The 25,164-nt window shown below is 44.6% G+C and overlaps 1 protein-coding gene and 1 long non-coding RNA gene across 4 annotated transcripts in view; one reads left to right on the top strand and one right to left on the bottom strand.

Moving 5' to 3' along the window:
* Window positions 1–25,164, bottom strand: part of SCIN (scinderin) — a 94,360-nt gene that overhangs the window by 33,012 nt on the left and 36,184 nt on the right. The window contains exon 4 of one of the 2 annotated variants that reach the window (XM_005300581.4): window positions 23,737–23,886. In XM_005300581.4, coding sequence (XP_005300638.1) covers window positions 23,737–23,886 — 150 coding nt within the window. Of the gene's footprint in view, window positions 1–6,966; window positions 7,099–23,736; window positions 23,887–25,164 lie in introns of those variants that run through there. The other variant, XM_065583174.1, reaches the window with a different exon arrangement.
* LOC101936470 (uncharacterized) overlaps window positions 5,829–25,164 on the top strand; it is a 39,224-nt gene continuing 19,888 nt past the window's right edge. For both annotated transcript variants that reach the window (XR_509051.4, XR_509050.4), the window contains exons 1-4: window positions 5,829–6,224; window positions 15,839–15,955; window positions 18,519–18,653; window positions 20,002–20,288. This is a non-coding gene — a long non-coding RNA (uncharacterized LOC101936470). The remainder of the gene's footprint in view (window positions 6,225–15,838; window positions 15,956–18,518; window positions 18,654–20,001; window positions 20,289–25,164) is intronic.

Here is a 25,164-nt window from a genome sequence, read left to right as displayed (position 1 = left end):
GAGGGAGCAAAGCGCATTATCCTTCTATCACCTTCACCCCCTTAAATGTGGTTCCTGTCTGTGGTTGTGCATTTTCTATGCATTATTAGCAGTGGGGTACTTACAGCAGCACATCAGCAAGGCAGGATACCTTAGTCCATGTCTGAGCAAGGGCATGGTAGGCTCCAGCCGCCTTCCTTCTCAACCTCTTTCTTAGACTGCATCTGTTATGGTGTTATGGGCAGTGTTGCTGTAGCCATGTCAGTCCCAGGATATTAGAGACAAGGTGGGGTGCAGTTTTCCTCCTCAGTCACACGTGTGCTCTGGTATACCATTGCAGCTGCGCAGCCCCGTGAGTGCCCAGCTCACTGATACTCAGACCTTAGTGGTTCAGGAGCCAAATTAGCAACCAACATCACCAAAAAGAGCCACAGCAGTGGGAATTCATTGTTTCATTGACTAGTACAATATATTCATATTTAAACAGTACGACGGGGAAATATTTAATTTATACATATTATTCTCACAGCAAAATGACTGACCAGTATTATTATTTTATCACTACAATTGGTTAATAACACAGTAAAAGCATCCTGATTGGTTAATAATTAAATCACAGAGTGTCTTAATATCATGTGCTGCAAAGAGCTGCAGGAGACACATTAAAGAGCCACTTGAGGCTTATGAGCCTCAGTCTGAGTATCAGTGGCCAGGTCAAATAGCAGTGGCTTCTGGGAGATTTTGAATGGCCTTCTAGGAGCTTTTTCTTCTTCAAAAAACCTTTGGAGGTCACCTAGCTCTTGAGCCCATTTTAGCTTCTTTATGTAGCATGAAAGAAGCCAGAAAGGGATTTTTTTAAAGTTTTTTTGGGAGTAGGACCTGCTTTTTATATTGGAAATTCATGTTGCGTCTAGCCTGAAAGACATGCATTTGTTTCCTGTGAAGCTCTGTATGATTTATGGTGGTAGGGGCTTATGCTTCTAACAATATGGTCAAACCAAATCTTCAAAGAGAGTTGCATATTTTAGAATGGTTTGTGAAATACTTCAAAGCAAGCCCAGTGGCCTGATCATGTAATTCTTCCTCTTAGTGTATGCACAACATACCTCAGGTGGCACATGACCAGGATTCATCACCAAATTTGGTCTGCAGGTTAGATCATTAGCTTCCGCAGCCTGAGCCAGATACTGTCGAGGACTGTGACGTGAACGCTGATGCATGCACTGATTGAAGTCAACAGGAGTGTTCCCACTGATGTCAATGGGACCAGGACTAGGCCCCAAACAGTGAAATGTTATACAATATAGGGGAAATTCCCAGTTCCAGTAGGCATTTACAAACTGTATTTTAAAATGACCAGTATGGGTGAGCTTTTCCAATGCTTAGTGTTGGCCTAACTACTCCCATTCAAGTCAAGGGGAGTTTTGCTGTTGATTTCAGTGGGAGCTGAGTTAAGCCAACACTGAGTGCTTTCAAAAATCCCATCACGTTGCTCCATTATAATGCAGCGAAACTCTCTTATGACTAAGAAGGTTTGCTCGTGTAAATTCATTATATCCTAACTGGACACCGTAATTGGATCTGGTACATCATAAGGTACTGAAACAATCTGGGAATTTCATCCTGCTTCACTATACAGAGAGGGTCTGAATCTCATTTTATGTTAAGGTGAGTGGGAATGTAATTAACTCCCCCTTTCAGGCCCCTTAACACTGCCAGGCTGGTGTAAATGGGTCTTAGCATACATGAGAAACAGATCCAGAACTTCTTTATATCTGGAGTCACTATAAAGTAGCTTCAACTCTACTCTGAAGTTCATGTTATCCAGTTATTGCTGATAAAAAGCTTCAAATGATAAAGATCTGGGAGAACACTCCCTCCAGTCTGTCTGACTTGCAAATGTTTAACTCTCTGGGATATCTCTAGGAGGAAGGATGGCCAGTCATAAAAAACACCTGTCAGTGTATGCAAACACCCCAGAGCTCACTATTACAGCCACAGAAGCTCGATAATGAAAATGGGGCTGTTTACCTGCTGAGAATAATAAAGAATAAATAATTCAGTTATGCAGAGGAAGAAAGCAGCCCAGCTTTCATTACTGAGCCATCTTGGATTTAATGGTTTACCCTGAATGCTTACTTGTAACGTCAATATTAGTTATACACCACACTATTCTAACCACTTTATTGCGGGTCCTCCCTCCACTCTTATTAATTCTGAATCACATTCCACTGCTTTCATTGTGGCTACATCTATACTTGGAGCTGGGTGTGATTCCCCGCTCACATAGAAATACTCATGCTAGCTCTCATCAAGTTAGTGAGCTAAAAATAGTAGTATAGCTGCAGTAGCACAAGCAGCAGTGAGTGGCAGCACGCGATAGCTGCTCTGAGTATGTACTGCGGAGTTCAGGTGGGTTGTACTCAGGGTGACTAGCTCCTGCCACCACTTGCCGCTGCCCGTGCTACTGTGCGAGCATGTGTATGTCTACTCGAAGTGGGAATCACACCCCCAGCTCCAAGTGTACCTTTATTACCTTAACTCCTGACCTTTCACCTCACCCGACTCTTATTGTTACCTTTTTCTTTTATGCCATGCCTGAAATTGGGGCTGGATCATGCAAAGTTTCATAAAAGTGCTTAACTGTATGCACTGTGAGTAGTCCCATTGCCTTCAGGGGATCTACTCACAGTGTATAAAGTTAGGCACATGCAAGTCTCTGCAGGACTGGGGCTTTAGTTTGAAAGTTTTGCAAGGTAGAGTCTTGGCATTTCGGGCTACAGATATTGAAGTCAATGGAGCTATGCTGGCAGGGAATTTGATCCTTAATATTCTGTTCACAATAACTGTGTTTACATATTTCTGCACTGTTATGGATTCACCAGTCAGGGCCCTGATATGAAGGGGTCTTCTCTATACAGATCTCCTTTTCCCTTTTGCAGAAGTGAAAGGCTATATGCCACCATGGAACTGACTCCCTTCTTAGGATCCCATGGAGGACTGTTTTGGGGGGCAGAAGTTGGGTTGTTAGGATTCTGGCAATGTAGGAGTGGAGAGTGGGCAGAGTTGGGGAAGGGAGCGGGCTGGATTACTTGGGAGTGGGCAATCTGGGGATGAGGATTACTAGGAAAAGTTAATACAACTGCAGGCTACATAAGTTTTTCCACTGAGCCCCTCTGTACTGGAGAACATCCTCTTAAGGGGAGTCCTCAAGGCAGCACTGGTCAGGGGAGGCCCCAATGGTGTGGCGCCATTGGAAGCATGTTGTCAGGAGATCAGAGAGCAGGCCGGGAGTCCTGGGGCCAGTGCAGAAAATGCAAGGTCTCTACATGAGGCATTGCATGGATCTTGGGGATTCTCTGGGCTCTGGTGAACTGCAGTTCATTCCATGGGGGAGGAAACCCCATCCCTTCCTCTGTGAGGTCCCCTCCCATGAAAATACCCATAGGATGAGATGCACATGGAAATGACAGCAAACAACTTTTTTTCTTTAGCCTTTTCTTCCTAACAATTCGTGCCATACAGGGCCGGCTCCAGGCACCAGCCCTCCAAGCATGTGCTTGGGGCGGCACCTGGAGGGGGGCCGCACTCACCCGGGGAGAGCGGGGCCGCGGCCGGGCTCGCCGCCCTTCCCGTGGTGCTCTGGCCAGTTGGGGAGAGCGGAGCCGCGGCGGGCTCGCCACCCTCCCCCAGCGCTCCGGCGGGACTGCGGCTGGGCTCGCCGCCCTCCCCCGGCGCTCCGGCCGGCCGGGGAGAGCGGGCCCGCAGCCGGGTTCGGTGCCCTCCCCTGCTGCGCTCCCTGCCGGGGGGGGCGGGGGACAGCGGGAGGCTTTTTTGCCTGGGGAGGCAAAAAAGCCAGAGCCGGCCCTGCTGCCATAATAAGTTACTGTGAATTATAATAGTTTTTCTTAATCAACAGAGTCGTAATAGTTTAGAAGAAAAAAGCCATTACCACTTCCGTTAGTTTTCTCATCTGTAATTATAAGTTTGGGGAAGTACTTATAATTGACTAACAGGACAGCCTTGGGGGCATTCTGGTTGCTGCCTAGGAGATCTCATAGGAAAGATGAGTGGTTTTTTCACCTGCATGAATGCAAGCGAGGCACACTATGATTTTATTGTAAGTACTTCCAGAAATGTGTAATTACTTCAGAAAGCTGTTTAGCTACCTAAGGTCTGGGTAGCTCTTCTAGCATATGAAATTACAGGTTTTGCAACCATGTATCTTAGAGATCTTTATCTTCATAAAGTATAGCATGAATATCATGTACTGTAATGATACACTATGCCTAAACATTTTCAGAGGGAATGCCTTGAAGTTAAGCACCCAAATTCATATTTAGTCACTTGCATAAGAGATCTGGGCTGTTTTTCAGATGTAATAGGCACCCACAGCTCCCACTAAGTTCACTCCTGTTTAGGTGCCTAGCCATAGGGACCCAAGTTTAAAAAATTTGGCCTGCATAACATTATGCGTAACATGAACGTGACATCTTTTGTAATGATGTCATGCTCATCACCCAATCGTAAATTACTTACTCAGGCAAACCTCCTACCAACTTTCTGTTAATTTCTGCTGAAATCAATGAGCCAGACCTGCCTCTGATGTATATCAGCATAGTCCCATTGGCTTCAGTGGAGCGATGTTAATTTACACCACTTGAGGAACTGGGCCCTGGGTGTTTGGTCACAATAAGGACTCCAGGACGGAGGCCTTTAAGTAGAAAATTTTCAGCCTTGACGTATAGGGGGATTTACTCATGATTTCTTTTTGTGAATGAATCTGAGTGGTTGGAACAAGAGTCTGGATTTGCTGTGTGACCTTGGGCGAATCATTTGATCTCTGTGTGCTGCTGTTTACACATTAGTAAAGTGCGCTAGGGGCTTGGACAGAAACATGTTTTATTACTGGAAAAATAAAAAGATTATGATTAAGAAGGGGTAGGGACGGTTTTATGGCCTGCAGCATGCAGGGGGTCAGACCAGATGATCATAATGGTCCCTTCTGACCTTAAAGTCTATGAGTCTATAAGTCTCTCCACACTCTTGGGAAGTAGACAATCAATTCATGTTTGGAAAAAGGCCAGACTCACTGGCATTTGCGGCCAACATGTTCAGATGTAGGACCCTAACATTAGCCATCTAAATCAGAGTGGCCTGATTTTCAGAGTTGCTGACTAACCTCAGTTCCCCATTACTTCAAAAGGAGATATGGGCATCTCACACCTCTGAAAACCAAGTTACTTATGTAGGCACCGAATTTTAGGCTCCACCGTTTGAAAACCTTGTGTTGTGTTACCAAGTTCCTAGGCTTGTGTTACTAAATTCCTAGGCTTTGCACACTGTACACTTTAAATTAATTGCATTTACTGTATTTGAGGCAAACGACTGCTACAGTAGCAAGATTTACCTGAAGAGCAGAGAGAGAAAATGATAAACCAAAGTGTGCATTACCCTTCTGCAAGCTATTTCGATAGCCAAATACTATGGAAAATGAATTATAACCAAATACCGCCCCAGCAGCACACTCACCCCACCACTGTCACTGCAGGTGTTCCTAGGGCCCCTCTCAGGTCCAGGAATCTCCCTCGCCTCCCCGTGGTGGGTGCCGGGGGGTGCTGCGTGCGCCTCCTCCCCTGCTGTTGCCCCTGACTGTAGCCGCACTGGGGGTGAGGGATGGGGCTGCTTCCTTGCCCAGCATGGGGCAGGAGCAGTGACTGCGGGCGGGGGACCCCCTGTGCTGCTGGAGGGTCCCACTGGAAAAGGGAAGGGTCTGCAGGGGAAGGGCAGGCTCAGAGTCAATCTGCCATGGCAGTGGAGCTCGGGGGCACTAGGACCCTGCGGCAGCAGTTGCTGCCAGGAGGCAACATGGAGCTGCACACCGAAGAGACAGGGACACTGCTCTGGGGGCCGTGAAAGGCGAACGGGGGCAGCAGTCGGGCTTGGGGGCACCTGGCCCCAAGTATTGCTGGAGCTGGGCCCCTGGCTCTGAATATTGCTGGTGCCCGAGCACCACGTGGATATGGAACTCGCTGCCTATGAAAACAGGGAAATTCAGTGGTTGAAATTCTGGGCCAAGTTCTCAGCATGTGTAAACAGACAACTTTCCACTGAAACCAAAGGGGCTGTACCTATTTGCGTTAAACAAGAAATTGGCCTCCTGATATCTCTCATCCCATCGGTGCTTAGGAAAACTTGATACCTCGGTGTTACATTACATTCCTACATTTATCTAGAAATCTCAGGTAATTGATTTTTCACATTCTGAATTTCCTGGTTCTTGTAAGCTAAAATTCAGTCTACAATATTGTTTGAATGTATTTTTAATGGTTTAATTTTCATTGGATTGTTGTTGTTAAAAAGTTACTATTACAAATAAGGCACATTCATCTAATTCACCATAACCTTCCTCCGGATTATTTTATTTTCCAAGATAAAATCAAGTTCCATTACATTTGGATCTTTTAGATCACTGAAACAAATATCTGCATGTAAGACATTTACAAAATTGTACCGATGACTAATGAATACAGCATCTATGTGACATCATGCTGGGGCTCCCTTCTTAAGACGCTCTAAATTGGGGTGGGCAAATCTTTTGGCCCAAGGCCACATCTGGGTGGGGAAATTGCATGCAGGGCCATGAATGTAGGGCTGGGGCAGGGGGTTAGGGTGCGGGAGGGGGTGTGGCAGGGGCTCAGGATAAGTGGTTGGGGTACAGGAGGGTGTGGGATGTACGAGGTGACTCAGGGCAGAGGGTTGGGGTGCAGAGTTCGGGAGGGGGCTCAGGGCAAGGGATTGAGGTGCAGTGTGTGGGAAGGGGCTCAGGGCAGGGGGTTGGGTGCAGGAACAGTGCGGGGTGTGGCGGGGGCCTCAGGGAAGGGGGCTGGGGTGCAGGGTATGGCAGGGGGTGGAGGTGCTTGAGGGGTGCGGCAGGGAGCTCAGGGCAAGGGGTTGCGGTGCAGGCTACGACCTGGCACCGCTTACCTTGAGTGGCTCTGGGGTGGCGAAGCGCGCAGCGGGGCTAAGGCAGGCTCCCTGCCTGCCCTGGCCCTGCGCTGCTCCCGTAAGCGGCCAGCACCATGTCCCTGCAGCCCGGGGGTGGGAGAAAGGGGGAAAGAGGGCAGAGGGCTCCGCGTGCTGCCCTCACCTGCAGGTACCTCCCCCGAAGCTCCCATTGGCCACAGTTCTCCATTCCTGGCCAATAGGAGCTGCGGGGGGCAGTGCCTGCAGGCTAGGGCAGTGCACGGAGCCCTGTGCTTCCCCCCCCCCCCCCCCAGGGGCTGCTGTGACTTGGTGCTGGCTGCTTCCCCCCACTTAGCCCCACAGTGTCACGGGGGTGGCAATCCCACGGGCCAGATCCAAAGCCCTGGCGGGCCAGATCTGGCCCACGGGCTGTAGTTTGCCCACCCCTGCTCTACATGTTACCACCCAACAGAAATGAAAGATGGCCCTGTTTGGTATTTTTTCTTAAGAAGCACAGATGCTGGAAACAACTTTTGTGTTCACTACTAATTACCTTGGCAGAAATGTAGATGTATAATACTAATATTTATCTTTAAGCATTTTTCAATTTTTATTGATTTAAATTTTCACAGTTGTGGAAAACTTGGGCTTTAAGCATTTTTCCTGTTTTTATCTATTCAAATTTTCATAATTGTGGGAAATTATGGGTGGTGGGGAGCTAGACAATTATTTAATGACAGCAGATATTGAGATTCAAATAGTTAAGTCTTTATAATATTAAAATACAACTTGTTAACCTCACATGTCAAAATACGCAAAAATAAAAGTTTTTCAGTCAAACTCCAACGTGTTCTTGAGCAACATTTTTCTTACTTTGTAAATTTCAATTATATTTTTCTGTTGGTTTGTGCGTTTACAGTGAAATCGAGGTTACCAACATTGACCAATTAAAAAAAAAATGTATGGTTTGATTTATTCAAGGTAAGTAGGTGTTTAGTTACATACTTCTCAAGAAACAAGTCTTGAGTCAGACTATTGTATTGTCACTATTTATTTTTCAAACATTATATATATATATATAATGTTTGAAAAATAATTTATTAAAAATAAAAAATATGGCATATATACACATGACAGAGACACAGAGTATATGTGACAGAGCCACATAGATGTCACACACACACACAAATATGACAATACCAATTTTGACTCTGTCACATATTCCATATCTTATAAAATATACCTTTTTTTAATAAAACAAGATTCAAACCAATTAAATTTTTATAAATCATTATAAAACATTTGCAGTATTGTTTCCCTGACTCTATTTGACTCCCAATGTTACAAATTCTTATTTACAGCTTTAAAAATATGTAGGCCCAAATTCTGCTCTCAGTAATACTGATGTAAATTCAGAGTAACTCCACTGAAATAAATGGAGTTATTCCAGATTTATACCAGTGTTACTAAGAGCTGAATTTGGCCTATAGCATGGAAAAGGTCTGTAATAGCCTGCAAATGTTTTGGCCACAATTTTATGAACTGACCTGTAAATATTTATTGTATTGTTCTTTAGGGTTATCCTGATCTATTTCCTGCCACAATTTCTATTAAAATAAAACAGTATGTTAAAATGTAATTCTCTGCAAAATAGAGATTTGCACCTTTAAAATCTTTAATGGCAGTCTCATGACAGCCAGCAGTTCACTGCTCACTACTTTGATAGATTAACAGTTTTATCATTGGTCTTCCACAACACCTGCTGTGCTACCTTTGTACATTTTTGTTTGTTTAAATTAGTGGAATGTAAGGTTGGGTGTGCCTGATGCACTGTGCAGCATATCAGGTGCATTCAGCTGGATATACAATAGCTGGAGCAGTCAAATGATTATAGAGAGCTGATATGCATTTTAAAATCCTGAAACTGAAAATTCTTTTCCAAATAGATTTCTTACTGGGAGTTGCAGTTTATGGAGTACATTTCAAATAAAAAAAATGGTTTAGAATTAGTTTCTCCATCACTAACAGACAAGACCTTAGTTTACAATCACTAATGTCTGAAACCAATGAGAGGCATGCAGGCAGAAACTTGACATCCTAAATTGGAATCTTGGAAGGTGAAATGTCTATCAGTTCACCTTTTATATTAGGTGTGTGTGGTCTAACTGCACAGTATATTATCAAAGGTGATCACTGTAATAGTAACTCATAAGCTTTAAGAATTATTTCATTCCCTTTATTGCATAATCAGCTGACAGTGGTTTTCATGCATAAGAAGGTGACTTATTCTCTGAAGTCTTTACATTCTCATGAAAGTTTAATTTTTCTTCATCCCTATTTGTTTATATTTGGCTGCATGTGAGTGGTCTCAAAAGGAACTGGTTTGATTTTAATTGTTTCCATCTCTCCTACCTCTTGGTTGCTTAATGAGATCTCAATTCTCCTTTGCAAACGTTTGTTCTCGTTGTCTCTTTGATATGGGGCTGTTTCTGCAGGGAAGCAACTTGTTTTCACCGTTACTTATTCCCACGTCATTATTTAATTTGGTCAAATGATTTCTCTAAAGTATCTGTATATAGATGAATTCCTTGCTATCTGGTTTATCATGCGGGGCTATAAGTTATTCACAGTCTCTGGCACCTGGTGAAAGTTTTGAGGGGTCTCTGATGCTGTATGTTGTTTAGGAAAAGGAATGGAGTCTCTCAAGATAACGGTTTATACTCCATTTCTAGACCAGGTAATCCCCTTTTTTATATTCCTAGTGAAAATAAAGGTATTTTAAGGGAGGTATTAGAAATTATTGCTTTCTCAGTGCTGTGATGGCAGTGACCATGTCATTTTTCCCTATATGGAAGAAGCAAGCTCTTGATAAACCTATGAGCTCAGGATACATGAGTTAGAGAGAGCGGCCCAGATCCACAAAAGGAACCTTGGGTGTTGTGATGCTGAGAACTGCAACACCTAACTTTTAGGTGCCAGGAATAACACTGCAATCCACGAAGCCTGAGTTAGGTGCCCAGGCTCCTTATACAATGAATGGGACAAGATAGGCACCCAAGAATGTTATCCACAAAAGACAGCACACTCAGAAGTGAGTAGTCTAAGCAATCCAATAGGAATGCCGACAAGATGAGTGTTCCCTGCCCCCTCAAAGATAGGCACCTAAGTCCCAGGTTCAGGAAGGCACCTATCTCTGTTTGCAATCTACAACCAGGAATCTCTCTCCTGGAATCAGGGGGCTCAGGCACTTCGGTCACTTGCTGTGCAAATGTGTTAGGTGCCTCCTCATTCCACACAAAACCAGAGGAGGAGCTCACATTGTGGCCCAGTGATTAGAGCACTCGCCTGGAATGTGTGAGACCCAATTACAATTCCCACATCTGCATAAGCATGAGATAGGAGTTGAACAGGGGTCTCCCACCTCTCAGAAGAGGTATGCTAACCTCTGAGCTGGGGCACATCTCAGATGGGTGAGGAAGGAGGGTGGCTCCCTCACTCACTCCTGTTTAAGTATTTATACAAAGTGGAATAGCTTCAAGAGTCATTGGCCAGAGAGCAAGAGAGACTATGATTCTGTAGACCTGGGGTGGACAAACTATCGCCTGCGGGCCGCATCAGACCTTTTAATCCGGCTCTCGAGCTCCTGCCGGTGAGCGGGGCTGGTGGCTTGCCCCACTCCGCCCACCCAGCGCTCCCCACTCCCCGACTCACAGTTCTTCGATGAGCACCATCTTCTCACATGCAGAACCACACTGCGCGACCGGCACCACTTACCCAGACTTCATCGCCCTGTTTCTGGGATCAGAACCATGCCCCTATGTGCCAGCGTGCCCAATCCCCGAAGTGCCAGCCTCCTTGCACCAGCCTCTGCCCAAACTAGCCACTGATCAAGGTCAGCAGCATCGCAGGAAACTGCTCCTAATAGAGTCCAATTAGGAACTGCGAGCTCCTTCATGGACCAAGCCCTGAGGCATTGCTCCTCCGAGAGACTCGCCTCATTCCTCATCAGCCAATCACCGCGGCCCGGACCCTCCTGGTCTCCTACAGCCACACCCTCAAGACTATCGAAACCGCCCAGGGACCGCACCCATCCCAGCTAGGATGCCTCCGCCCATGGCAGTGCCTGATACGGCCGCCTTGGTGTCACTGCCGACAGGGCCCCTAGGAGTCCCCGATACCGCCCCAGTAGAGCGCCCCCGCCCCGCGCCATGCCCATGAGTCCTCCACCTTCCACCTTGGTAACATTCCTTATAGAGCCCCCCCCCATGCTGCATCCCATAGAGTCCTCCTCCCCCACATTAATCAAAGAGGGTGTGGAAAGGGGGTAAGTTTTGTTTAATTATTGTAATATGTTGGTATGATGGTATATTTATAATAGTAAGTAAGGTTTTATGTTTATTTCCACTAAAAGGTACCTTTATTAAATACAGTTTATTTGAATATTTCTGAATTGTTAATTTCGTGAGCATTCATGGTCTGCCATACAATTTCCATACCCAGATGTGGCCCTCATGCCAAAAAGTTTGCCTACCCCTTACCTACAGGATTAGGCAGCAGTGGAGCAGTTTTGTGAGTCAAAGTGATGTCTAAAACTGGGACTTAGGCACCTAAATCTGGTGGTGAGGTGCCTCAGTACCTTTGTGAATCTGGGCCTTCGTGCCCATAGACCCTGCTCTTAGAGCCCTTCCTGGTGATCAACACATAGTGTGACAATACTGGAAGCTTCAGAGGTAGGGTGACTATCTTTGTTGGATGGATATAAGAGAAAACTACATTAAAAATAAGGGGCACTGCTTTAATTTTAGGGAAAAACCATTTCCTTTAACACACCATGTATTTTTCTCTCAAGTGTACATTTCTACTGCCATCAGGTATACAATGTAATTACCATAAGCTTCAATATAATGTTTAAAATGGTACGTACTAGTTTTAATACATTTCAATACATCTTAAAATAAGGGGCTGGTGGTCCCCCAAAGGAAGGGACAAAATCAATGCACTAAGGGACAGTCCCTTAAAAAGGGACAGGTGGTCACCCTATTCAGAGGAAACTGCACATCCCATGCAGCTGTTTGAATACAGAAACCTGCACAGACGCATACCCTTGAGATAGGCCATACCTCTTCATGCCAGTCACACTGAAAATGTATTAAGATTTCACGTGCCAGTAATACATTTTGACAGTTTTAGAAGGTCTCTTTCTATAAGTCTATAATACATAACTAAACTATTGTTGTATGTGAAATAAGTAAGGTTTTTAAAATGTTTAAGAAGCTTCATTTAAAATTAAATTAAAAAATGCAGAGCCCTCCAGACCGGTGGCCAGGACCCCGGAAGTGAGAGTGCCACTGATAATCAGCTCGCGTGCCACAGGTTGCCTACCCCTGGCCTAGAACCTAGGTAACACATCATTACCATATTTGCATGACATTTGATCCAAAGCGCTTTCTTGATGAACATTTAGCGTGGCTTTTACTTGGCAAGTGCCTTGAACTGCATCACTACACTAGAGTCTCTCCAGTTAAAAAGGTTCAGCTATGTCTGGCTGTGGAGAATGATCCAACCATTTCCATACCTTCATTTCTAATATTTATTCACAGGTCAGTCAGTCAAACTTTCCTGGGGTTTATGATGCACAATGGCACGTAATTAACAAAGCTTATTTTAGAAGGTCTGGGCTTTTCAAGATATGCTTCCTTATTAAGGGGTCTCAGAGAAAGGGAAAAAACCATCACTAACCTTTATGGGCAAGGGATCAACAAAAATGTTGCTCGTTCTTTTGATTACCAAACTCTGAAAGCAGCAAAACAAGCTAGTTCTTAAATAAGTTGCACACAGCCTTTCACAAGAATTGTGTTCACACATAGGAGAAAACTGAGTATCAGTGTCAGAGTTTGCTGGGAGGTTACTAACGTTCTAATAAAACCAGTAACACCAACACCAACCACTTATGAATCCTGAGTAGGGCCTCCAAACATTGTGAGATTAGCCTACAAATCATGAGATTTTAAAACAATAAAAAAGAGCCCAAATTTATATTTGCCTTTTGAGTCTTATGCAGAAATAACAATGTCTTGCATTGAGATGTGGGTGGTTTGCATCCTCCCGCACAGAGCTCTGCTGAGACATGTCTGAACCCCGTAAGCATATTTATGCACACCACCTACACTACAGTTAATAATTTCAGCCACTCCACTGAGTAGACACTGCATGAAAAGCAGGTCAACTAGGTGACTAATTTATATTTGCAGTTTACAGTGCAGCCAGAATGCTGTGAAGAGATAAAGTGACAGCATATTCTTTCAGCTGCCATAAACTGAGCAATACAATAAGTTCATTGGAGGCAGAAACTACTATACTTCAGCCAGTCAATTACCCACATGCTCATCAGTCAGACAGTTTTAATATACAAAAGATCAAAATGCCCCTTAATAGAAACAGATAATTTATTATGCAATTTTTAATAACTTATTTACTTTGCCAGATATCCCCAATCTTATTCCTTGAGAAATTATATGTGATATTCAACCCATGATTTTCAGAAAATGCCGTATCTTAAGTGTCTGACAGTAGCTACCAAGCAGGTCCAATGCTTTGCAATATGTGTCAGAAATGGATGGAACTAATTTATGGTAGTATAGTAGCATCATTCTAGAGGCCCTAACTAAGATCAATGGTCTGTGGTGTGAAGTGTCATAAGCACAATGTTCAGGAGGCTGTCTCTGCCCTGAAAACCTAAATCTAAGGCCTTGTCTACACTGCCACTTTAAAGTGCTGCAACTTTCTTGCTTGCGGGGTGTGAAAAAAACACACCCCTGAGCGCTGCAAGTTTCAGCGCTGTAACGTGGCAGTGTAGACAGTGCACCAGTGCTGGGAGATGCACTCCCAGTGCTGGTAGCTACTCCCCTTGTGGAGGTGGTTTTTTTGTTTTTTTGGTTTTTTTTTAAATAGAGCTGGGAGATCTCTCCCAACGCTGGTGCCGCAACTACACAGCCACGTTAAAGCACTGCAGTGGCAGCCCTTTAACACTGCTAGTGAAGACATACCCTACGTCGCTAAAAGGTGGAAGAGTTTTCCAGTCCAAGTGGCTAAGTAATTGTATGAAGTCGCACAGCAAGACAGCAGCAGTGCTACAAATTGAACTCCTAAGTCCTAGTCCAATTTAACCCTTTCACTTAGAAAAGCCGCCTTCAACCATCTGACTAGACCTAACGTGACTGCACAGGAGGAAAGTTTGATCCTTAAGGAGGAGGTATTTGTAAGATTCTATGGAGTTCAGCTAAAGATCCCTGTAAATACTGAACTTGCCACTCAGGCTCTGGGATTCAGCACAGTATTTAAGAACATGAGGAATGCTATTCAGCTATTCATATGCAAGTGCTCAAGTACCTTGCTAATCAGTGTCTCACTCTAAAAGGAACTTGCTTAGCAGGCTCAAAGAAGAGTGAATAGAGTTATTTAGGCATGATCTACATGTAAAACTTAGGTTATGGCTACACTGGCGCTTTACAGCGCTGCAACTTTCTCGCTCAGGGGTGTGAAAAAACACCCCCCTGAGCGCATCAAGTTACCGCGCTGTAAAGTGCCAGTGTAAACAGATCCCCAGCGCTGGGAACCGCGCTCCCAGCGCTGTAAGCTAATCCCCTCGTGGAGGTAGAGTACCTGCAGTGCTGGGAGAGCTCTCTCTCCCAGCACTGGTGTGCGACCACACTCGCACTTCAAAGTGCTGCCATGGGAGCGCTCCCGCGACAGCACCTTGGAGTTTCGAGTGTAGCCATGCCCTTAGGTTGGCCTAGCTACATTGCTCAGGGCTGTGAAAAATTCACTCTTATGAGAGACATAGTTAAGCTGGCCTAAGCCCCTGTGTAGACACTGCTAGGTCGATGGATTCTGTGGACCTAGCTACCGCCTCTCAGAAGGGTGGATTTACAACAGCGATGGATAAACCTCTTCCATCACTGTAGTAAGCATCTACACTACAGCAGGGCAGCTACAGCACTTGTAGAGCAGACGGACCCTTAATCTATTTTACAAGAAACCTTAGGCCTTGTCTTCACAGGGAAATTTCCCAGCATAGCTGTAGGGGAGCAGAGATTCTGTTCCAGAATAAAATCACTTTTATTGTAGAATAGTGTGTCCACATACCAGAATAGTCATAGCAATGCCAGAAAATTTCCCCCATGTAGACAAGACCTTAATTTCCTATCAAGAAATTCTTAATACAGGAACAGTTTCTGACAATATAACTATGAATGTTTAATGCTTTAACTGAAACTCTGTACTCTTTAAAAGTATAAAAGATGGATGACAATAAAAACCATAATCTGATGGTCTAGGTATACTTGGCCCTGCCTCAGCACAGGGGTCTGTAATAGATGACCTCTCAGGTTAAGTCTACAACACTACAGTTAGACACCTGCAGCTGGCGCATACCAGCTGACTCTGGGGCTCAGGCTAAGGGGCTGTTTAACTGCAATGTAGCCATTCATGCTCGGGCTGCAGCCCGAGCTCTGGGACTCTCCCACTTTGCAGGTTCCTAGAGCCCAGGCTCCAGCCTGAGACCGAATGTGTACATCGCAATTAAACAGCTTAGCCCGAGCCACACAAGCCTGTCAGCTGCAAGGGCAGCTGCAGGTTTTTAATTGCAGTGTAGACATACCCTCAAGGTCCCTCTTCCAGCCCTACATTTCTAGAATTCTGTGAAATGCATAACATGAATCAAAAGAACATACTCACCAGCTATTTCCCACAGATCCAAAAACATCACAGCTCAAAAGAAACCATGTGAGATTATTTAAACAGGGTTTGCCTTAAAAAAAAAACCTGATGTGAACACGTTAAGAAAGAAACACTGCTGGGCAATGGCTAACGTTTCATTCCTGTTATTTTCCAGATGGGACAGGAAAAGATATTGAAGGTGCAAGAGACCATAAAAGAACATTTGTTTTAACTGCTCTCCTTATTGAGTTCTGGATTGTCACTGAACGGTGACTACAGTACCATTACACTGGTGAGCAACAGATGGGATCAGTATCAGCTTATAGTGTTTACTATATATGTTTATACATATTAATTTTTGACATGTGACTGTTTCTTTTCTAACACTGCCACTCAAGAAGGATGTGTAACTGCTTTTCAGCAAATTAACTGACCGGGTAATCCATTTTCCTGACATTTACAGCTGGGTGGAGTCTACAGGGAAGTTACTCTGACTTGGAAAAAATGCCAACTGGCAAAATAAAGCTGTTCATTTGAAAGATAAGACTCTCCTTCCAAAGACTGAAGAGGAGGAAATAACCCATATCGATGGAAGTCTGGTTGTCTACATTAGATTCACATTAATGCCAACCCAAAGTTAAAAAATAATGAGTCAAACACACCTCCCCCAAATGATGAGATTATTAAACTAGTCGATTTTGGGTTCTTTTATTTGCCTTTTGGGTTTTGAGCTCATAGGCTTTGTTTTCCCCACAACCATGGGGGCTAGAAAATTACTTCTTTTGTTTGACACTTTTAGGAAAAAGTGTCAAATCTCAGGATACTTGTGATAAAAGTTACCAAAAGAGGTGGCAACACTGGTTGTGAACTTCTGTGTGAGATCATGGGAATCAAACATTTTGCCAGATCCTTCCCTCATGTTTTTAGAGTCCCTCCAGCAGAATCTCAAGAGAGTATTGCACCCCTGCTTCTGGTCACATAAGGTCACTATATTTGCTGTGTAAAATTGTCACTACAGTAGCTCCATTGACTTCAATGGAGCTTCTCCAATTTGCAACCTCAGAGAGCCTAGTTCGTAATGTTTCCCTTAGTGAAAGTAGAGAAAGCAGAAGCAGAGCGAAACTGACAATATTAGAGTTTCTCTCTGCTGCTCCTCCAGTCCCAGCGCTAGTGCTGGGAAGAGAATCCACTGTGTGATAGGTGTAATACAGCCAACAGATTAAATCATCTACTGCAGATAGGGCTGCTACAGAAGAAAGAATAGGGTGTCTCTTCCTGTTCTCTGATCACCCCAGCAGCAGCTGATAATCAGATCCAATCACAGAACTAAGTGAATAACACAGTGATCAATGTAAAAACAACAAGGGGTACTTGTGACACCTTAGTCTGTTTACTCCAATGAGAAACTGCAGAACTGGAATTAATTTGCAAACTGGACACCATCAAATTAGGCCTGAATAAAGACTGGGAGTGGATGGGTCACTACAGAAACTAATTTCTCCACACTAATTTCCCCCTACTGTTACTCACACCTTCTTGTCAACTGTTTGAAAAGGGTCACCCTGGTTACATTGCCCTCATTACCATTACAAAAGGGATTTTTCCTCCCTTGGTATTATACTGTTGAAAATAACCCACTTCCACTTTATTTGAATTGTCTTGTTAGCACTGACCGCCCACTTAGTAAGGCAACTCCCATCTTTTCATGTACTGTGTGTATATACACCTGTCGACTGTATTTTCCACTCCATGCCTTTGACAACGTGGGTTTTAGCCCACAAAAGCTTATGCCCAAATAAATTTGTTAGTCTCTAAGGTGCCACAAGTACTCCTCATTGTTTTTGCTGATACAGACTAACACGGCTACCACTCTGAAAAGTGATCAATGTAGTTAATTCAGGCCATGTCTACCCTAGAGGGTCTATAGCAGCATAGGTATGGCACCGTAGCTATGCCAACACAACCCCATAGTGTAGACGCTACCTACAATGACAGAAGGGGTTTTTCTGTCAGTGTAGGAACACCACCTGCCCAAGCGACAGTAGCTAGGTTGATGGAAGCATTGTACATTGTCTACACTGGAAGTTATGTAGCATTGCTACAGTACTCAGAGTGTGGATTTTTCACACTCCTGAGTGACACAGTTATGTTGATATAAATGTTAAGTGTACATCAGGCCTTAGCCAACTTTTTCTAATTCAATGTTCAATTTTTTTTTTACTCTGTAGATTGATCAGCACAGCACAAATTTAGAATATTCATGCTTAGTTGTGATTGGTCAGCGGAGTCACATGGTACTGTTCTTGTTCTTCAAGTAGAAGTGCAAGCTCTGCCAGCATGAATAGTAAAATTTGCCTCCCCACAAACCTTAGTGCTAGTAAACTCGATCACTACGATTTTCAAAGGCTCCTAAGGGATTTAGGAGTGCAAATCTCACTGAAAGCCCCTGGAAAGCTTTTCAGGTTGGGGAGAAGTTTCCCTGGCAGACAACTGAAGCTTAGACTGCAGAGATTTCTGCAAACTACAAAAAACTATACTTGTGCATTAAGCCAAACGCAGGGCATGGCTTTCCCCAAGAGGCAAACAACTAATTCCTACAACCCAGGCAGCAATTCTGTTGTAAATTCATCTATATTTGCATTGCAAACATGTACTTATATAGCAGCAGCCTGGCATCTTATCAGCGAGAAAAACTGCCTACCAGAATAGGATCTATTTGCGAGTGTTCACAAGCAACAGGAAGAGTCATGTGCCCACATCCAAGGGAGAAAAAAACCTTCAGGAGTTCCATTCTGGTACAGGATCATGAGAATCTCACTTTTTCCCACCCACTCATTTTATAATTTTTCTTTTAGGGAAATGGGTGGCACCTTCCTCCGCCGCAGCCTATGACACTTCTCTGGCACCAGAGTGAACAAATACAATGATGTTTCTGATCTACTCAACGGCATTAGGGGAGTGTTATGAGCAGAAGCATCATGGCAGCAAGGGTAAGACACAAAGGATCAAACAAAAAAACAACAACATCAGGGGACAGGCGCTTAAAGAAGGAAAGAGGACGGAGAGATGGCCTAGTGCAGCATTTCTCAAATGCAGGCAGTGTGGCTGCATGCAGCCACAAGGGGCTTTTCTTGCGGTCACAGCCTCCTGGGCAGTGATTGGGGGTGGGGGCAAAGCAGTGGTTCCTCCCCTTGGGCTACAAGCATGTGTTGAGCCCTGACCCCCTTTGGAGCCACAAGCGCCAGAGGAGCAGACAGCAGGTGTGATTTCCCCACCTTCCTGGGGGCGGTGGGTCTCAGACTTCAGGCCTGGGGTGGCAGGCTCCAGCCACAGGCTCCAACCATGGGGCTTTCGGCTCCGGGTTTTGGCTGTGCAGTGGCGGGCTCCGTTTCCCTGGTCTCTGGATTCACCACCCCCCTCATCACCCTTGGCCCCCGCTGTCTCCCTACCCACCTCCCCATCCAGGGCTTAATTTGTCACCCAACTTGCCAGGGCTGAGTAAGTCTGCTCTGAAAAGTGGTATGTGTATGTTTGTAAATATCACTCATCACTGCCTCAGAGCTAGATAACAAGTCTGCTGCTCTGAAAAGTGATACTAACAAATATATAAATATCACTTTTCACAGGAGCTGACTTACTAGCTAGCGAGTCTAAAAAAAAAACCACAACCAAAAAAGCAAAAAACCCAACAACAACAAAAAAGACCAGAACATGCAAAACACCTTATTTGTGTTTCTATTCTGTTTAGGTCCAGTAAAGAATAGAGACAACTGTACATTATTATTACTACTATTGAGTGTGCAAATAAAAACCCTACATAAATAACTATGATTTGGACATGTATATGTGCATATTTATTTGTTTTTCCTAAATTAATTATTTTAGGGGAAATTGTCATAGTGGCCACTAGCAAGATTTGGTGGCCACATTCTGAGGCCACCAAAAAAATTGTGGTGAGAACCCCTGACCTAGTGGCTATATGGTAGCACATTTCCCTAAAGCTTGCAATGACTGGGAGTGCTATGGAGGCACTGCAGACGCAGCCCCAACACCCCATCCCTGCTGCCTGAAGCACTGCCCACAGAACTTCCCTGGTACTGCTGATCACAGGAGAAGACTTGCCACAGTAGTGAGCAATCAGAGCACTAAACACTGTTCACTTAACTCACCAATAGTTTTCCACATTAATATTTACCTTAGTAAGAAAGGAAAAGCAGAAACTTTCCCTCCATCGTTGCTGGGCAAGTAATGAAAATCATTATTCACTAATACTTTCCAGGACAGGGAAATCAAAGTACAACCTTGGCATTTTCCCTGTCCTTTTAATCACCTGTCTAGGTCACTATAGGTTCCAGGAACTTTACACAAGTTAATAGAACCACACAGCTGAATGAGGGCTTTGTGATGAGATCCAGGTCCCAGCCTGTACACCCACATAAGCCCATGGACTTCCTCAAAGATACGAACACCAGAGTTACGGACTTACCGGTCAGCCAGGCACCCTGTGAAACCAGAAGTCCTCAATCAGGCAGCAGTGCAGACAAAAAAAAAAGAAGCAAATACTGTACAGCCTAGTAGCTGGGATATCACAGAATTATGCATTCCTGAGCATCACAGTGGAGCAGGTAGGTGACACTTCATCAGGGCCCTCAACGCCTTAATGATGAATGGGTGTAACTTTTCCTTTATAATATATACTATGTATTGAGACCTGAGCTAGTTGACAATGTGTGTGTGTGTATGGGGGGGTGGGGTGCGGGGAGGGATTGCTTAGAGGATGGGAACCCTTTTAAAAAAAACAAACAAATTTACTCAATTTCAACCAGATCTAGAGTAGATTTTTAAAAGTGGGGGAGGGGGAGATTTGTAATTTTTCCTTCTGAAATGCCACCCTCCTTTCCTCCCCCCCGTTTTCTGAATCTTCAATAGCTGAAAAATGTTGACCAACATTGTGATCTGGTTACAGTTCACATACTAACCTCCTAACACATTTGGTATTTATTAATGTTTCTAAACCAATTTTTTTCAGTCATTTTTTTTTCCAAATGGGAAAGGAGCAAAAAGTTGAACATAAAATAATTCTTCAGCAAAACGGAATAGGCACATTTAATTTCTGGTCTGGAATGTGTTCTCCCCCTTGTTACTGCATGAAGCAATACTAATGGAGTGCGCTTGAAGACAGTTTCTGCTGCACCACTGTTTTGTCATGCTGATTGTAAGTAATAATTGTTTACGCAATAGAGCAGGACAGGTTCTGTGCCTTTCGCCCCTGAGGCAAATTAGTCATACAGACTCCTTTACATGATTCATTAGTGCTGTGTTAGCTTAACTGTGTCTTAGCTGTGGTTAATGCTGTGTGTTTGCCTCTGAGTGGAAGTGCTAGAGGTAGGCTGTGTAGGTAGTTTCAGCTGAACTACATACTTTAGAAAGTGAAAACCTTAAGGATTTAAGGCCAGGTCTATACTACAGAATCACTCCAGTTTAACATCATCATTCAGGAGTGTGGATAGTGACGTTACGTAGTTATACCAACCTAAATACTGGTGTAGACTAGCACTATGTTGGCGGGAGAGCTTCTCCCACTGACATAGCTATCACCAAGGTGGATTAACTATATTGACGGAGAGCTCTCTCCCCTCGGCGTAGAGCATCTTCATTAATTTTAAGTGTAGACCTTCCCTAAGTAGCCACTGGTGTCCAAATCCTAAGCGATATCTGACTTTTGATGTCAAAGTAAATTATTTTAGGGTCATGTTTTCAAAGTAGCTGAGGTGTGGCCTCCCTTTCTGAAGGTGCATTGCATGTCCAAAATATTCACATGCAATTTTGCAATTTGAAAATGAACTGAAAGTGTACATCAGGACACTTGCACCTCTCATCATCTGATCTGCACCTAGTTGGAGAGGGGCAAGTGCAGTAGAACCTCAGAGTTACAGACACCTCGGGAATGGAGGCTGTCCATACCTCTGAAATGGTCCATAACTCTGAACAAGACATTACAGACTTCTGCCATGGCGGAGTTGGGGCTGCAGCTGTAGGGTGAGGGGGGGGCGTATGTCAGGACTCGGGAGGGAGGGGTTTCTGACCCTAGGAGCCACCTGGGTTCCTGGCAGGGGGCTCAGAGCTTCTCCCCCTGGGAGCACCTGGGCTCATGGCTTTAGACTTGGAGGGAGTGCTGGGGATTGGGGCTTTAGCCCTGTGGCTCTGTTCCAGCTTCAGCCCCATGAGGGGCGCCAAGGATTGGGGCTTCAGCCCTGCAACTGTGCTCAGGGTTTCTGCTGGGGGTTGGGGGAGGGGTGTGCCGGGACTCTAACTACGGGGGGAATGCTGGGGCTGAAACCGTCGCTCCCCTCGTAGCTAAAGCCCCGAGCCCCGGCACCCCCGCGGGGCTGAAACTGGGAGCGGAGTCCCGGGGCTCAAGCCCCAATTGATGGTGTGTTCCCCCCCCCCCCAAGCTGAAGCTGGGAATGGAGCCATGGGGTTGAAGCTCCAAGCCCCAGTGCTCCCCCGGTCTAAAGCCCTGAGTCCTGGTGCTCCTGCAGGGCAGAAACCCCAAGCGCCCCCTCCACCCGAGCCCTGACCCCACAGACACACCCTGTGGCTGCAGCCCCAACCCCCCAGGACTCTGCTGGAGCATGGAGGCAGCCTATAATGGCAGGCACTTTTGGTGGTTAAATGAGAGTGAGGCTACATCAAACCTCCGAGCAACTAACCCCCAGTGTAGAGAGTGCTAGATCAAATTCTTCCATCGATCAAGCTACCACCTCTTGGGGAGGTGGATTACCTACACCAGTTAGAGAACCCTCCCATTGGCAGAGGTTGTGCTGCTGTAGTGTTTCAAGTGTAGACAAGCCCTGAGGCCTGGCCTATACTTAAAGTTCAGGTCAACATAGGGACATTGCTCAGTGGTATGTAAAATCCAAACCCCAAAGTAATTTAGCTACGCCGACATAACTCCCAGTGTAGACGCAGAAGAATGCTTCCATCAACCAAGCTAGTGTCATTCAGGGAGGTGATGTTATTACACCAACAGAACATTGGTATAGGCTGTGTCTTCTATTGGTATAGGCTGTGTCTACACTATGGGTCATGCTAGAATAGCTACACCGCTGTAGCTATGCCAGTACAGTTCCCAGAGTGTAGACATGACCTGACTCAGCTGATAATCTTTTTACATATAACTGTATTCAAAGTCTGTGTTATTATTTTAAACATCTCTGTGTATGAAAAATAACTTTGCCATATATAATAAAATGGGATTTACTCAAGTCCCATGGGCTAGCTCCATAGTACAAAGGTGTTTCAAGTAGCTGTGATGTTCCAGAGCAATGCACAAGGACTTTTGTCCTCCCTCCAAAGTCCTTCAATTTGTTTGTTACGCTCCCTTTACCAGTTCTTTCCCAAGCTTTACAAGGCACACCCACTACTCATCTCTCCCCTCCATAAACCTCCCCACAACTCTATATAGCTCTGATACTGCACCATTGAGGGAGCTTTGCCTTTGATTCATAGATTCTAGGACTGGTAGGGACCTCGAGAGGTCATCGAGTACAGTCCCCTGCCCGCATGGCAGGACCAAATACTGTCTAGACCATCCCTGATAGACATTTATCGAAGACTTCAAAGAGCATAGGACCAAGCCCTATATTGTTTATTTAGGAGAGGAAAGGAATAACTTTGCTAGGGAAACTGCTGGATGAATTTATGCCTGTATAATGTAATTACTCAACTGGGATTTGTTCAAGACACAAGGGCTAACATTTTTACTTTTCCAAAAAGGGGGCCATGAAAGACAGCACTTAAAGGGAGTAAATCACCTCATAGCACTATGCTGGGGCACTACCTGACTGAAGGGGAAGAGCACCTAGCAGCTGTTGTGTATACAGCACTCTTACGACAGAGCAATGAAGTTGCTGGGTATCTGGTGAGGATCTCCTCTATGTAAAGACTGGATCCAGTCCTGCTTAGATTATGAGATCTGATGACATATCCTGAGGTGAAGTAGTATGGCGGCAGGACATGCCCAGAAGTCTGGATAACCGTGTATCTGAACCAGCAATACATTTACAATACCTTTGTAAGTTGTCTTGGCTCACTTCCTTCTTCTACAACAATTAGCTGAGATCTTCCATTTCTCTCATTGTCCCGAATGCCAACAGCAACTTGAGTAGCCTTCAGACGCTCAAATTTATTGCATGTTGAGCCACACCACTGGTAAATTTCCTAGAATAAATGAGAACAGATACTTCAGCCATCAGAATCAACATAGGGCAGAATTATGAAATACTTTAGAGCTGTTACTAAAACACAAAGGGCCAGACTGTCAGGTTGTGTAAGTCAGCACAGCACCATTGAATTTAATGGAGTTATCCCAAATTATACCAGCTGAGGATCTGGATCAAAGACTGTTTCCATGTCATATAGACTAGTGCTATAACTGAAGTATTCATTTAGCCTCACTCACCATCGTTTCTATGCGCTAGGGCTGGGGTTTGGTTCAGACGTGCAAAAATCTGGCTGTTTATCTGAAGCTTATCTAAACAAGCTGAATCTCTTGAGTTTCTTCATGAGAAATTTCTTCCCCAACCTCAGAAATGAAATTTCTAGTACTACTTCTTCCAAAGAGGAACACTCAGAGTTCAGCCCCTCTTACGGGACTGTCAAGGCTGAATCCCCACTCTGGCACTTTGAGTGCGCGGGGCGGGGGGGGGGCGCAAGGTTTCTAAAAATTAATACTGGCCACTCCAGGCTTGTATTAAATTCCCAAGGTTACAGCTTTTCTCTGATCTTGGATTGGTAGATTCTGCCACCACCCAAGTGCAGGACCCCTTTGAGAGCCTAGGAGGGTACACTTGGGAATTCCTTTCTATGGGGTCCCTCAAGCCCTTTCACCCCCCCTTTGAGGAAGAGCTGAGAAAGAGAAAGAAAAAGAAAGAAAAAAAAGAAGGAAATCAGCTGTTGTCACCAGCTAATTAAACAACATGTGCACAAACCTCTTAAGACACGAAAATCCAATTCTGTTCTTTAAAAAGGTAAATTTTATGAATTAAAAAAAAAGAAAGAAAATACATCTGGGAACTGAGGCTAGTGCTAGATTTTAAAAGAGCAGCTACAAGAATTAAGCACCATGAATAGCTTTCTTGAGGTTCAGCTTAAAGGTTACAAGCAAAACAAAAGCACCTGGGGGTCAGCACAGAGGAATCCACAAGCCATAACGAATAAAAGGAATAAATCTAATCGTGTCTTCCTAGACATTTCCTGATCGACTTAAATATCTGGGGTTTTAAATGAGTAATTTCTAGGTATGATACTGATGATTTTTTCATACCTGGCCCAAGCTTCTTACAGCATAGCTGCTGCTCTGTCCGCCTCTCCCCGGGAGAACAGACAGACAAAAGGGGAGTCTTTTCAATTTTAAAAAGTTCTAGCCTTCCCATTGGCTCTTTTGGCCAGGTGCCCACTCACTTCCTTTTACCTATGCATAGCAGTGAGACTTTTTAA

The sequence above is a fragment of the Chrysemys picta genome, chromosome 2, assembly GCF_011386835.1.
Source record: "Chrysemys picta bellii isolate R12L10 chromosome 2, ASM1138683v2, whole genome shotgun sequence".
Classification (NCBI taxonomy): Eukaryota; Metazoa; Chordata; order Testudines; family Emydidae; genus Chrysemys; species Chrysemys picta.
Note: the sequence above shows the minus strand (reverse complement) of the source record. Positions and strands in the feature narration are given on the sequence as shown.